This window comes from Vulpes lagopus, chromosome 4 (assembly GCF_018345385.1).
Source record: "Vulpes lagopus strain Blue_001 chromosome 4, ASM1834538v1, whole genome shotgun sequence".
Lineage (NCBI taxonomy): Eukaryota > Metazoa > Chordata > Mammalia > Carnivora > Canidae > Vulpes > Vulpes lagopus.
Window position 1 is genome coordinate 121,435,279 of NC_054827.1, and position 12,055 is coordinate 121,447,333.

The 12,055-nt window shown below is 42.1% G+C and overlaps 1 protein-coding gene across 3 annotated transcripts in view; it reads right to left on the reverse strand.

Annotated features, from left to right (window-relative positions):
- Positions 1-12,055, reverse strand: part of HTT (huntingtin) — a 143,724-nt gene that overhangs the window by 98,689 nt on the left and 32,980 nt on the right. The window contains exons 7-11 of one of the 3 annotated variants that reach the window (XM_041751538.1): positions 10,081-10,222; positions 8,763-8,941; positions 4,827-5,028; positions 3,648-3,695; positions 1,140-1,220 (exon numbers count right to left, since the gene is read on the reverse strand). In XM_041751538.1, coding sequence (XP_041607472.1) covers positions 1,140-1,220; positions 3,648-3,695; positions 4,827-5,028; positions 8,763-8,941; positions 10,081-10,222 — 652 coding nt within the window. Of the gene's footprint in view, positions 1-177; positions 1,117-1,139; positions 1,221-3,647; positions 3,696-4,826; positions 5,029-8,762; positions 8,942-10,080; positions 10,223-12,055 lie in introns of those variants that run through there. The other 2 variants (XM_041751539.1, XM_041751540.1) reach the window with 2 other exon arrangements.

The window sequence follows — 12,055 nt, forward strand, 5'->3', positions numbered from 1 at the left end:
AAAAGAGTGCATCCTTCAAAGATACTAAAATTGCTTTTTACTGTATTCTTGACTTACCTTTTACTCTATTACCATGTCATACTCATAAAATAAGGATTATAAGATGTTTTCTAAATGCTATGAGTATTCTCAAATGGTATTTCACTGTAAAAATTGAAGTATGCTCAGTAACATTACCACTTCAAGTCCTTGAGCAACTACACCAGCCTCAGCTTGGAGCAGCACAGAAAGACTTCACAATCCACAGGCCGCCTGGTCAGACACAAGTGCCCAGGCCCTCTCAGCAAGCAGCGCTCAGAAACATCAGAAAGTCATCATCTCTTGGACGTGGGGTTTCCTTCTCCCCAGACCCTGTTCAAGACTTCTAAGCCAGTCCTACCTTCCTGTAGGGCAAATATGCAGCATGTTTTCCTAGTTTAGTTTTTAAATGCTCATTTAAAAAATCCAAACACTACATAAATATCACTACAAATAGATCTATACAAGATGTTAGCAGTGGTCACTCCAAGAGGCCACTGGGTCAGTGAGCACTTGAGCTTTAGAATTTTTTTTTTTTACTTTTGTAATTTAAAAAATTTGATTTCTTTTTATAAAAGTAAATAATCACCACTTGAATTATTTTCCTTCCCAAATACTTTAGTCTTACTTTCAGTTGTTTAAAAATATTCTTTCGTATAAGACTATACAATCCAAATCACTCTCACTTAATCCAATTATTAGCATATTATCAATGCCTCTCTCCTAAAGTGAATAAAGAATCTGTAAGGAGATGTAAATATCTTTCAAGTTAAGCTATCCACAGACCATTTTTAATCCCATTTTCCTCTCACAACCCATCAAATTCGTGAGACATTTACCTACCATTCCCTACTACATAAGAAGACTTACGCTCAGGGAATATAAACCTAATATTAAAAAAGCCTAAACCAAGAAAACTGCAAATACTCAATACACGGGGATACACACACACACGTCTCAAAGTAAATGTTCTGAAAGAAGTGTGAATGAGCCACCATTTGAGCAAGCTGGCTCCACCACTATCCCGAGGAGCACAGCCCCTCATGAGGGGCAGGAGAAGGGAGGGGCAGGGAGTGAGCCCAGGCAGGAGGAGGGCACCACCGCCCCTCCCCAAGAGCTACCTGTGAAGGCGGGGCTGCTGCCCTCCGACCTGGACTCGGAGTCATCATCCAAGGCTGCCGCTTCTCCGAAGAGCACTTTCCCTAAGGGGAAATGACGTAGCAAGAGTCCTTAAGCTTGCTACAGGAAGGGCTTTGAAAATCAAATAGATGCATGTTCTAAGTGGAAAATCATAAGCATATTTAGTTCACTCTCATGTGGTGTATATGTTTTTATGCCTCTAGTGTGCTAAACACAAAGAATGCCAGGATATTATATTTAAATGTTATTAAAATAAAAAAAACCTATATGGCACAAAGTTAAAAGCAATGATTCTCAAACTATAACACTAAGTATTTTAATAACTATTTACTGACTTAGACCTGTATTAATGTTGAATAATTTATATTACTATTTAATCTTAAAAGACTATAAGCTATGGCTGAGACCAATTCTATTAGCCCTTAGGATATTCACATAGTATCTTCAATGGCAATCAGAGGGTAGACATAGCTACTGTGCACCTGAAACTAATGAAACTAATGTAACGCTGTGTGCTAGCCAACTGCAATCAAAACTTAAAAACACAAAGAGTTCATACATAAAACTGTCACCCTAAAGGTCACTTCTACTCTGTTCTTTACGTTGCCAGATTCTATGGCTGATAATCAGAACCTGAGGATCATAGGATCTAGAAGGATGGGATAATAGTTCATCTTTTGCAAAGCTGTAAAAATACAACTTCTTTACAGTTCTTTGTTTCCAAGTTATATCAATTTATATTATACTGATAAGAAAAAAGGAGTCTTAGCATGATTTAATTGGACTAATTAAGTCATTATGGTTACATTACACATTAAGTCACTAAATGACCCCTAGATAATAATTATTGGCAATTTCCAATTTCTAACTTCACTACTTTTCAAGGAATAGGTCATAGGTATGATATGTCTAGAAATCTACACTGATGGCATTAAAGAGGGAAAAAAAGGCAAAGAAAAAGCAAAGGAAACCCAAAATCTAGATGAAATTAACAGAGCAACTTGGCTTATATAAGTAATAGGATCCTTCATTATAGAACAAGTGGTTTACCTTGAGAAACCAAGTAAAATTCTACCATGCACATGGTAGGTTAGTGACAGCAGTCTCTGTGCTTGGAATCTGTCCCAAGGAGCCCTCCTCAAAGGGGTGCAAGGTCCAGGCTGCAGCCAGAAGGGCCACCAGGCTGCCACACTACCCCCTACACTCATCTAGCATCAAGTTTGCTTTTATCTCTCACAGATTTGCAGATCTTAAGTGAACAACAAAAAAAGGAGTTTGCAATTATAACAAATAAAAGCTTAAAAGCCACAGCTCTCAATGAAAAAAGAAAACAAAGCACTAGAAACACAAAAAAGATACTGAGGATCTATCAGCTTCCTATCCAGAAGGAATAGCTCATCTCAATGGTGGACCGCCCAGACAGCTAGCTAAGCGACAAGGCACCTCAGTTACCTGCCTGAATGGTCCCTTCCAGCTCCAGGAACAGAGTGGCTGACTTTTCCTGGAAGCCGGTAGCCTTCAAACACGCTGTGTTTCACCAAAATTTCACACTTAAGTGTAGTGCATTATGAGGACCAAAATACGATGGATTCTAGGTTCTAGGAAATGTTAACTCAACCCTAGTCAAGGCTAAAATATTATTCCTGTTAAGGTCCCATTCAATACTGTAAATAATACTAGGCATTAGGTTCACAGTCATGACACAAAAAACGACTTGTATGTTGTGTATCAATGATACCTCAATAAATTCTTAAAAAGATTTGTCTTTTAAAATTTCAAACAGAAAATGGCAGCAATTCTTCCCTATGTATCCCAGACTGGAAAAAAAATAATTGGTGCTGTAAAGTGTTCATGTGTACCAAAACTATCAGATTACAGACCAGAAACACTTTAATAAAAATTAATGGACTGTATCAGAATATTCTGGCATGTACAAAGCTAAATATGGCTGAAAAATTATCATCAGCCCAAATTAACCAAATAATTAACTAAACATCATTCTTGACCAATGATACACAAAATTCAGAGAAAAGGTAAATTACCTTTATAAAATATAACAGTCTCTAAAGTAGGAGCAGGCGAACTACAGCAGGCCTATTTCAGTAAACCAAGTTTCACAGGAAGGAAGGAACAGCCATTAGCTGAGCATCACCCATGGCTGCCTTGTACCACAAGAAAGCCAAATAGTTAAGAGGCAGGAAAGTTTGGAGGAAAGGCAGGAAAGCCTTGGAGCTAAACAAGGCTAAACAGGCCCTTTACAGAAAAAGTTTGCTGACCCCTGACCTAAAGCATTAGAAATTTATGGCAAAGTGATTTTTATATACAATTTTCAAGAGCTACCCTACAGAACCATTCAGGCCCATTTTCCAGCAATGTTTATATATACAATCGTTCTGTTGAGAAGAGGTATGGGAACAGTTGACAGCATTACAGAAATACAGAAAAGGCTATGAGACTCAATATGAGAGTCTGATTTCTGAAATAATCACCTTTTTGTTTTCTTGAAAGGACAGGGCTGCATGAAGAACCCCCTCCAGCTGTAAATCACAGAAAATGACAGATGAAAGTAAGGTAATAAGCTGCTAAAATCCAGAAGGCATTTGAAAATCTTCAAAAAGCATGATTCAACTTTAAAACACAGAATGTAAAATAAATAAATAAATAAATAATAAAATAAAATAAAATACAGAATGTGTGAACATATTTCCACAGGCGGTACGTAAACACCTGCAACACCTGATTCCTGACATGCGAAAATTACACCAACATTCAAATGCACATTCTAGAGATAGGACCTAAAATGTCAAAGAAGTACAAATAAACTACATTGAAAAATTCAAATTAAAAACATTAGAAATCTCAGATTGCTTGGTCAACTACTAATCAAATATAAATTTTCACTACAAACAATTATTAGTCATTAGTATTTCCAACCAAGTATTTGTACAGTATGTGTTCCAAGGAGAAAAGGATTCTGGAGTACACAGAACCGTGGACAGGCGTATTCTCACTTTCTGTCTGTGGTTCAGAGAAACATTTATGTTCAGACAAGGCAGCAATTATGTCTTCAGTCAAACCCTCTAGGTTGTCAACACTGTGAGTAAAGGCCATGCAGTGGGTGCGCTGTGCTAAATCAACCACACGCCACTGGGCCCAGGTGAAGTCTGGAGTCCGCCAAGGCCACAAAAACCTGTTCTGTGCCAGATCCAGTTCTAGAGGCCGTGCTTCAGGGATCCCATCTACTCCAGCTCTCAAGGGGCCGGAGGAACACCAGCGGTCACTCTGTAGGGCAGGGCCCCGTGGAAGGATGAGGGCCCAGCCCTCAAAAGCATAAAGAGCAACAGCGGGGTAGAGGGGTATCCTAGAGGCAATGAGGACAGCAAAAAAAGGACCTCAAGGGCAGGAAGGTACTCTAAAATCCCCACAAGGACTTGAAGGCCCCATCTCTAGCCAAGTGCAAGTACTAAAGTTTTTGTTTCACCGTGGATGAGATGCCCCGTGGAGGCAGCCAAGCAAGAGTAGAGAAGCCAGCTTCTGAGGCAGGCTTCATTCTGCCACCTAACCTTGCACACTTGCGTCCTCCCGTCTACAGACTACGTTTCTGAGGAGGTGAACTTCGCCCTGCATGGCACCGTGCTGGCCCTGAGTTCACCCAGCAGGGAACATACCTAGGAGCTCCACGATGCTGCTGCTGCGGCTCCGGCACCCAGGCTGCTGCTGCGTGGCATTGAGCAGCCCGCCACCGGGTGTGCTCAGAGCCTGCAGGAGCTCGGGCGGGGGCGTGCGGAATAGCTGCTGCAGGAGCTCCAGCGCTCCAGTCACAGCGTTGTGGTCTTGGTGCTGAGTATAATGCAAGGTCAGTTCATAAACCTGCAAAGAGAGGTACAAGTGTTATCCCCATGGTTTTTAAAATGTGTCCTAGGCTTTCCTGTTTTTGTTTCTAAGTCTTACGTTATCCCAATTTGTGCCTCAATTTCTGCCCTAGAAATTTCTCCATCATGTCTCCCTATGTGGGCATAGCTTCCATGTTTTTTTCTAAACTCCTGTGACTTTGTCCACTGTGAGATTAATTCCTTATAAATAAGATCACTTCATGTGAGGCAGCATGCTAATGCAGACCTCTGTCTGCCTAACTGGTGACGAGAAAACAGAAAATAAAGATCACGAATGTGGTAAGTATAGCTGGTCTCCTCCACAACATGCAAGAAACACTTCCCTGAGCACCACAGAAAGTTTCCCAACATATTAAAGGTATTACGTCAAATTTTACTAGTGCTTTTAATACTATATTATATGAACATGCTGAACGCATTTTTAATTTAATTATTTTTTAAAAAATACTTTATTTACTTATTTAAGGGAGAGGGAGAGCACACAGGACAAGAGCGGGCAGAGGAGGAAGCAGACTCTTTGCTGAGTAGGGAGCCTGAAGCAGAGCTTGAACCCAGGACCCCAGGATCATGGCCCAAGCCAAAGGCAGACACTTCACCAACTGAGCCACCCAGGTGCATCTTATTTTTTTAGTAATCTCTACACTCAGTGTAGGGTTCAAACTCACAACTCCAAAATCAAGAGTCACAGGCTCTTCAAACTGAGCCAGCTGGGCACCTCTTTTTCCATTTCATTAGTGTTGCCCAATAAAATACTAATTAAGCATCTAGTTAGATTTGAATTTCAGATAGACAAATAATTTTGTGCATAACTATGTCCTGTGCAATTTCAGGCTTACTTGCACCCCCAAATTATTCATGATTTCTCTGCAATTCTAACTGGCACCCTGTATGTTTATTTGCTAAGTTAGGTAGGCCTACCTTTAATATCATAAAGGTAATACATGTTAAAACAAACAAACAGTATAGAAGGGTATAAAATAAAGTCTCTAGGCAGCTTCTTTTACCATTTATGCCTCATTTTTCTCAGGGTGGCTCCTATAACCACAGGAGCTCCAGGTCTGCAAACCACTGTCCATAGGCCAAATCTGGTCCAACACCTGTTTCTGTTTTCCTGGAACACAGCCACATCTGTGTATCATCTGTGGCTGCTTTCCTGCTGTACTGGGACAGCTCAATAGTTGGCTCACTACAGATAAAGGCTGCTGTGACCCTCTCTAGATCTTTAACCATCACCCCTGCTAATCTACAAGAAGCCCTGAGACCTTCACAGGACCTATACTAGTGCCTATCTGTGCACATGTACTCACATGCTGCATGCACCCTCAGACTTGACAAAGTAGTCTCTGTCTATAAAACTTCTTCCAACTCCCTGTGTCTGGTCAAGTCCCATTCACCAATCAGCATCAGCTCATAACTGAGCTTCTACAGTACACTTCCCTGACCCTGGTCATGCAGGGGCCTCCCCACCTTGTGCTCTTACAGCACCCTGCACCCACCACCTTACCACGTCAATTTAGTGACTACTTGCTTGCTTCTCCTGGGAGACCAATGGTCTCCAAAATCTCTGGACTAAGCAGCCTTTTTTTTTTTTTTAAACATCAGAAGAAAATTCTGAGTATACAATCCCAATACTTATGTATTTATTTTAAAATATGACAGTGATGGGCAGCCCCGGTGGCCCAGCAGTTTAGTGCCACCTTCAGCCCAGAGTGTGATCCTGGAGATCCGGGATCGAGTCCCACATTGGGCTCCTTGCATGGAGCCTGCTTCTCCCTCTGCCTGTGTCTCTGCTTCTCTCTCTATGTCTCTCATAAATAAAGAAAATCATTTAAAAAATTTTTTTTCAGTGGCACTTGGGTTGCTCAGTTAGTTTGGCATCTGCCTTCAGCTTGGGTCATGATCCCAGAGTCCTGGGACTGAACCCCACGTCAGGCTCCCTGCTCGGTGGGGAGCTTGCCTCTCCCTATCCTTCTGCTCCCACCCCCCACTCTATCACTTGCACGCTTTCTAACAAATAAATACAATGTTTTTTTAAAAGATTATATAAGCACTACAGAACTCAGATATTGAGTACATTATAAAATGTATACTAAATCTGACAAGACTCTAGCTTGTTAGCAATTTATAGGAAATACAGAGATAAGAAACATGTTAATTTACATAATGAGATGGCAAGTAATACATCAGACTGCCAGGAGTTTCACAGGACATTTTCGCCAACAAATGAACTCTAAGGGAAACAGGGATGGAAGGGGCTCTCAGATCAAAGAGATTCACAGTTCTAATCAACCAATCTTATTTGTATACTGAGTCCAAAAGAATCGAGGAAACACCTGACAGAGAATGAGCAGGTATTTATTTGATGTTAAGGAATGTTTCACAAACTACCAAAACTGGAGCAGGAAGAAATAGAAAACCTGAACAGGCCAATAACCAGGGAGGAAATTGAAGCAGTCATCAAAAACCTCCCAAGACACAAGAGTCCAGGGCCAGATGGCTTCCCAGGGGAATTCTATCAAACGTTTAAAGAAGAAATCATACCTATTCTACTAAAGCTGTTTGGGAAGATAGAGATGGAGTACTTCCAAATTCGTTCTATGAGGCCAGCATCACCTTAATTCCGAAACCAGACAAAGACCCCACCAAAAAGGAGAATTACAGACCAATATTCCTGATGAACATGGATGCAAAAATTCTCAACAAGATACTAGCCAATAGGATCCAACAACACATTAAGAATGTTGTTGGATCATTCCATTCAATAATGGTTTTTTGTGAGGGCAATATAATTAAGTGCCATATCTCATGAGAATGTCATTGCTTGTATGCTGTGTAGGGCAGCTGAAGGGCAGCTGGGTGGAGCAGAACAGTCAGCCCCACCCCTGCTCAGTTACCTGCAATCCACCAGTACTCCCAGGGCTTCACCACACACCAGGAAGGATTCTACGCACTTTACAGATACTGCCTGACTCAATGTTTAAATCATTAAATCATTGGGCAGCCCACGTGGCTCAGCAGTTTAGCACCACCTTCAGCCCAGGGTGTGATCCTGGAGACCTGGGATCCAGTCCCATGTCAAGCTCCCTGCATGGAACCTGCTTCTCCCTCTGCCTGTGTCTCTGCCTCTCTCTCTCTGTGTCTCTCATGAATAAATTAATAAAATCTTAAAAAAAAAAAATCATTATATCATTTTAAATTCATGACTTCTATGTAAGAATTATTTTAAGCCACTTATAATTTTGCACCTACAAAATTTAGGCAACAGACACAACTCCAAGTCCACTTGACCCAAATACCTACAAACTACAATGTCGACAATATCCCAAAAGCAGAAAACAGAGTCAAGGAAGCCCTCTCAGGACCCCAGATTGTGTCTCGACTCCTACATGTGCCGTGTGACCATCTGACTTACAAAAAGGGTGAGGGCTACAGTAGCATCCAGTATATTAAATATGGTAAAAACCCTAATATTTTAAGCCAAATTCACAAAATCCAATTGCTTAAAATGCAGCTGTACTGTTTCAAGGTTAACAAAATAACCTGGATGAGCAAGCTGCAAAGAAATGAAATCAATACTGAAATCTGATGCAGATCACATTGTATTAGAATGTATACAGGGTTTCTCTACCATTTCTCTTCCAAATTTTTTTTATTTCTTCGAATGTCCATTATTTACATATAAGGCACTAGAATAAACCATGTGGCTCCTACCTGGATGAGCTGCTCTGTTGAGGGAGAGACTTCCAGTTCTTTCCGTGTCACTCCAAAGCTGCCTTTCAGGCTCGTGTCCTTAACCTGCTGCTGCAGTAAAGGCACCAGATACCTCAGTGTGAGCAGCACTCCAAGAATCAGGAGGGTAGAGTGTTCACCCTCAACAGGGACCAGCAAACCTGTAAGGGAGCAATAATCTCTCTTAACATCATCGTCCACTTGGGGATTTGTGGTTTAATCTGTATTTTTTTTTAAGGTTTTACTTATTTATTCATGAGAGACAGAGAGAGAGAGAGAGAGAGAGAGAGAGAGAGAAGCAGAGACAGGCAGAGGGAGAAGCAGGCTCCATGCAGGGAGCCCGATGTGGGATTCGATCCCAGGACTGCAGGATCACACCCTGGGCTGAAGGCAGGCGCTAAACCGCTGAGTTAGCCAGGGATCCCGTTTAATTTGTTTAAAAGAAGAGACCCATAATTGAACTGTATTATGAGCTTGGTGGTGAGGGATAAAGATGGCACAAATATTACTGCGGGAAAACATACAGGTATCCCATCTTTAGGCCAAAATCCACAGGGTAATCTTTGGGACGCCTGGGTGGCTCAGTGGTTGAACATCTGCCTTCAGCTCAGGTCGTGTTCCTGGGGTCCTGGGATCAAGTCGTACATCGAGCTCCCCGCATGGAGCCTGCTTCTCCCTCTGCCTATGTCTCTACCTCTGTGTCTCTCATGAATACATAAAATCTTTTTTTTTTTTTTAAGGGTAATCTTCGCATCCTTAGTCAAGCAAGGCCCATTAGTGAGCTGGGCTGCATTTGAAAGTCAGGCAGTTCTTTCTTATCAAATACCCATATGCCCCTCAGCACTTGCTTGTGCTGATTTCCATACACTACTCCAAGTACAGGAGAAATCATCAGCAGAGAACCTGCAAAGACCCCAGGCTCCACTTCTGGCCCCAGGGTTTCATTGCACTCAGAGTCAGCCCTTACTGCTGTGAAGTCTGCTGCACAAGGGCCAGGCTGAGGAAGGTGGGTGGGGCTGCACACTGCCTGACACGTGTCACCCTGCTAGCTGTCCCTGGGGACAGCAGCACCTACACTCCGGCACAGAAAAGGGGCCTTTTCCTTGTCATCACAAAGATCCAACATGGGCTCATGGCAGCCTTGACACACTTCCCATTCATTAGTCAGCCAGCGGCAAAGGGCCTAGGCTGGGAGCTAAGGGATTGCCGGATTTTAGAGAATGTAAAAGACCTGTCTCAGGTAAATGCTATAGACTCCAGCACACTGTGGGAGAAAATCACTAATACAGCTACACCTTACCTAAAAGCACATTTAGTAGCCAGCTGTAAAAATACTGTGTCCTTCTTGAGTGCTGGCAGATGCTCACTGCTGAGCCAGCTGCTGTCCGTCGAATGGTCGGGGAGCTTGACTTCAGATTCGCTATGAAAGCCTTTAATAGAACCTAGGGCAGCAAAAATCCAAGTAGATAAAAGACAAAACTTCTATGAAGCTTATCATGTTATTTCATAAAATTACTCCAAATTCTTACAGATTATAGATTATAAACAACTAGACTTTCCTCCAGCTAAATAAAGGCACCCCAAATTTGGGATATTCCAGAGCAGTCTGCAAATATGTAGTCTATTTACTTCCTTACTGTAAGTAGAGACTTGCTCAGTATCTATGTCCTCTACCCAAAAGTGAAAACCTCAGTTTTTAGAAAAGGTGTACCTATAGCATTTGGGTACAGGGTCAGTAAATGAAGCCATGTAAAATAAAGGCAGTTAAAACAAAACAAAAAAAAACCCACTCAAATAATGAAGTCAAGGAGAAAAGAGTAGACAACTACAGCCCCGTCCCAGCCTGAGAGACGACTTGTAGACATGCTGCTAATGTCACTAACAGATGTTCTCTGGTCTGGAAAGCATGCAAATGAGCTGAGCCGCAACAGCAGAGCACCCATGAGTATTTTCCTAAGGAGAAAAGACTTGGTCACAGAACCTCCAGGATAAACCAAAGGTGATCAAGCTAGAATTCCAATGATGGCCATTTAAGTCTTAACAAAAATATCCAAAGAATGAAAAGGCGTGGGATGCCTAGGTGGCTCAAGTCAGTTGAACATCCAATTCTTGGTTTAGGCTCAGGGATTTGTGATCTCCTGGTTTGGAGATCAAGCCCCACATTGGGCTCTGTGCTCAGCAGGAGTCTGCTTCTCTCTCTCCCTCTGCTCCCCCTACCCCCACACTCTCATAAATAAGAAAAGAAAAAAAGAAAAGAAAAAAGAAAAGAAAAAGAGGAAAAGAAAGAAAGAAAAGAAAGAAAGAAAAGTCGTGATCATCTAGCTTCATGTTTGGGAACTAGCTTACGTAAGAATGCCCATTTCCATCACCCTAAAAGCCATTTGGAGCAATGGTTTGGTCCCAATTACTGTTCAGCATGCACTGAGCAAAGAGAACTGGGCCTGGGACACCACTAGGGCCCCACCACTGAAAGAGGCATGACCCCAGGCAAATGAGCAGCACATTAACAGACAGGTGTTTGACTTATAACAATGTGCTTAACATCAACTGGTTCTCAGAGGCTCCTCAATTCTTGGTGAACTTACAGACTGGCTCTCTGGAGCCAGAGAGGCAGAGGACCAGACCTCGGCCCCAGGATGTCCTATGGTTTATGCCCTCTGTTCCTCCTATAGACACCACAGAGAGAACACAACCAACTCATCTCAAACAAACCTCCTTAACTCCAAGAAAAGATACTAATACCTGTAAGAACCCCTCTGAGTGAAAACACAAACACATACATCATTGAACTAGTAGGAGTCATTCCGTATCAGTCCACACTTACAATCACAATGAAAGCTGAGCAGTATCATAAACAGTGAGCCCACAGTGAACTTCAGTAGTTTGGACTAATAAAATCAAATTAGAGAGTTTAAGGGGGCCTTCTCAGGTCCAAATCCCACAATGCTAAGAACACTGTGGAGAAGGCAGCTGGCAGGAGGTACCCAGACCACGTGTAAGCTCTTCTCATAATGGGGAAGAAGTGTGCTAGATTTTAGGGCAGATAGCTCCACTTTCCAATAATACATATGACATTTTTAAGAGTACTACAAAAAGGAAAAGATGCAAAAATCATTCAACTTTAGAGTCAAGATGATTGTAGGGGATGGAAACAGAAATTAAAATCAAAATACAACACCAGGGCAGTCATCAGAATGGCTAAACTTGAAAGGACCCGTAGCAGTGAGGTCCACAAGGAGGCAGAGCCACTGGGGCTCTCACATGCCATGGACACA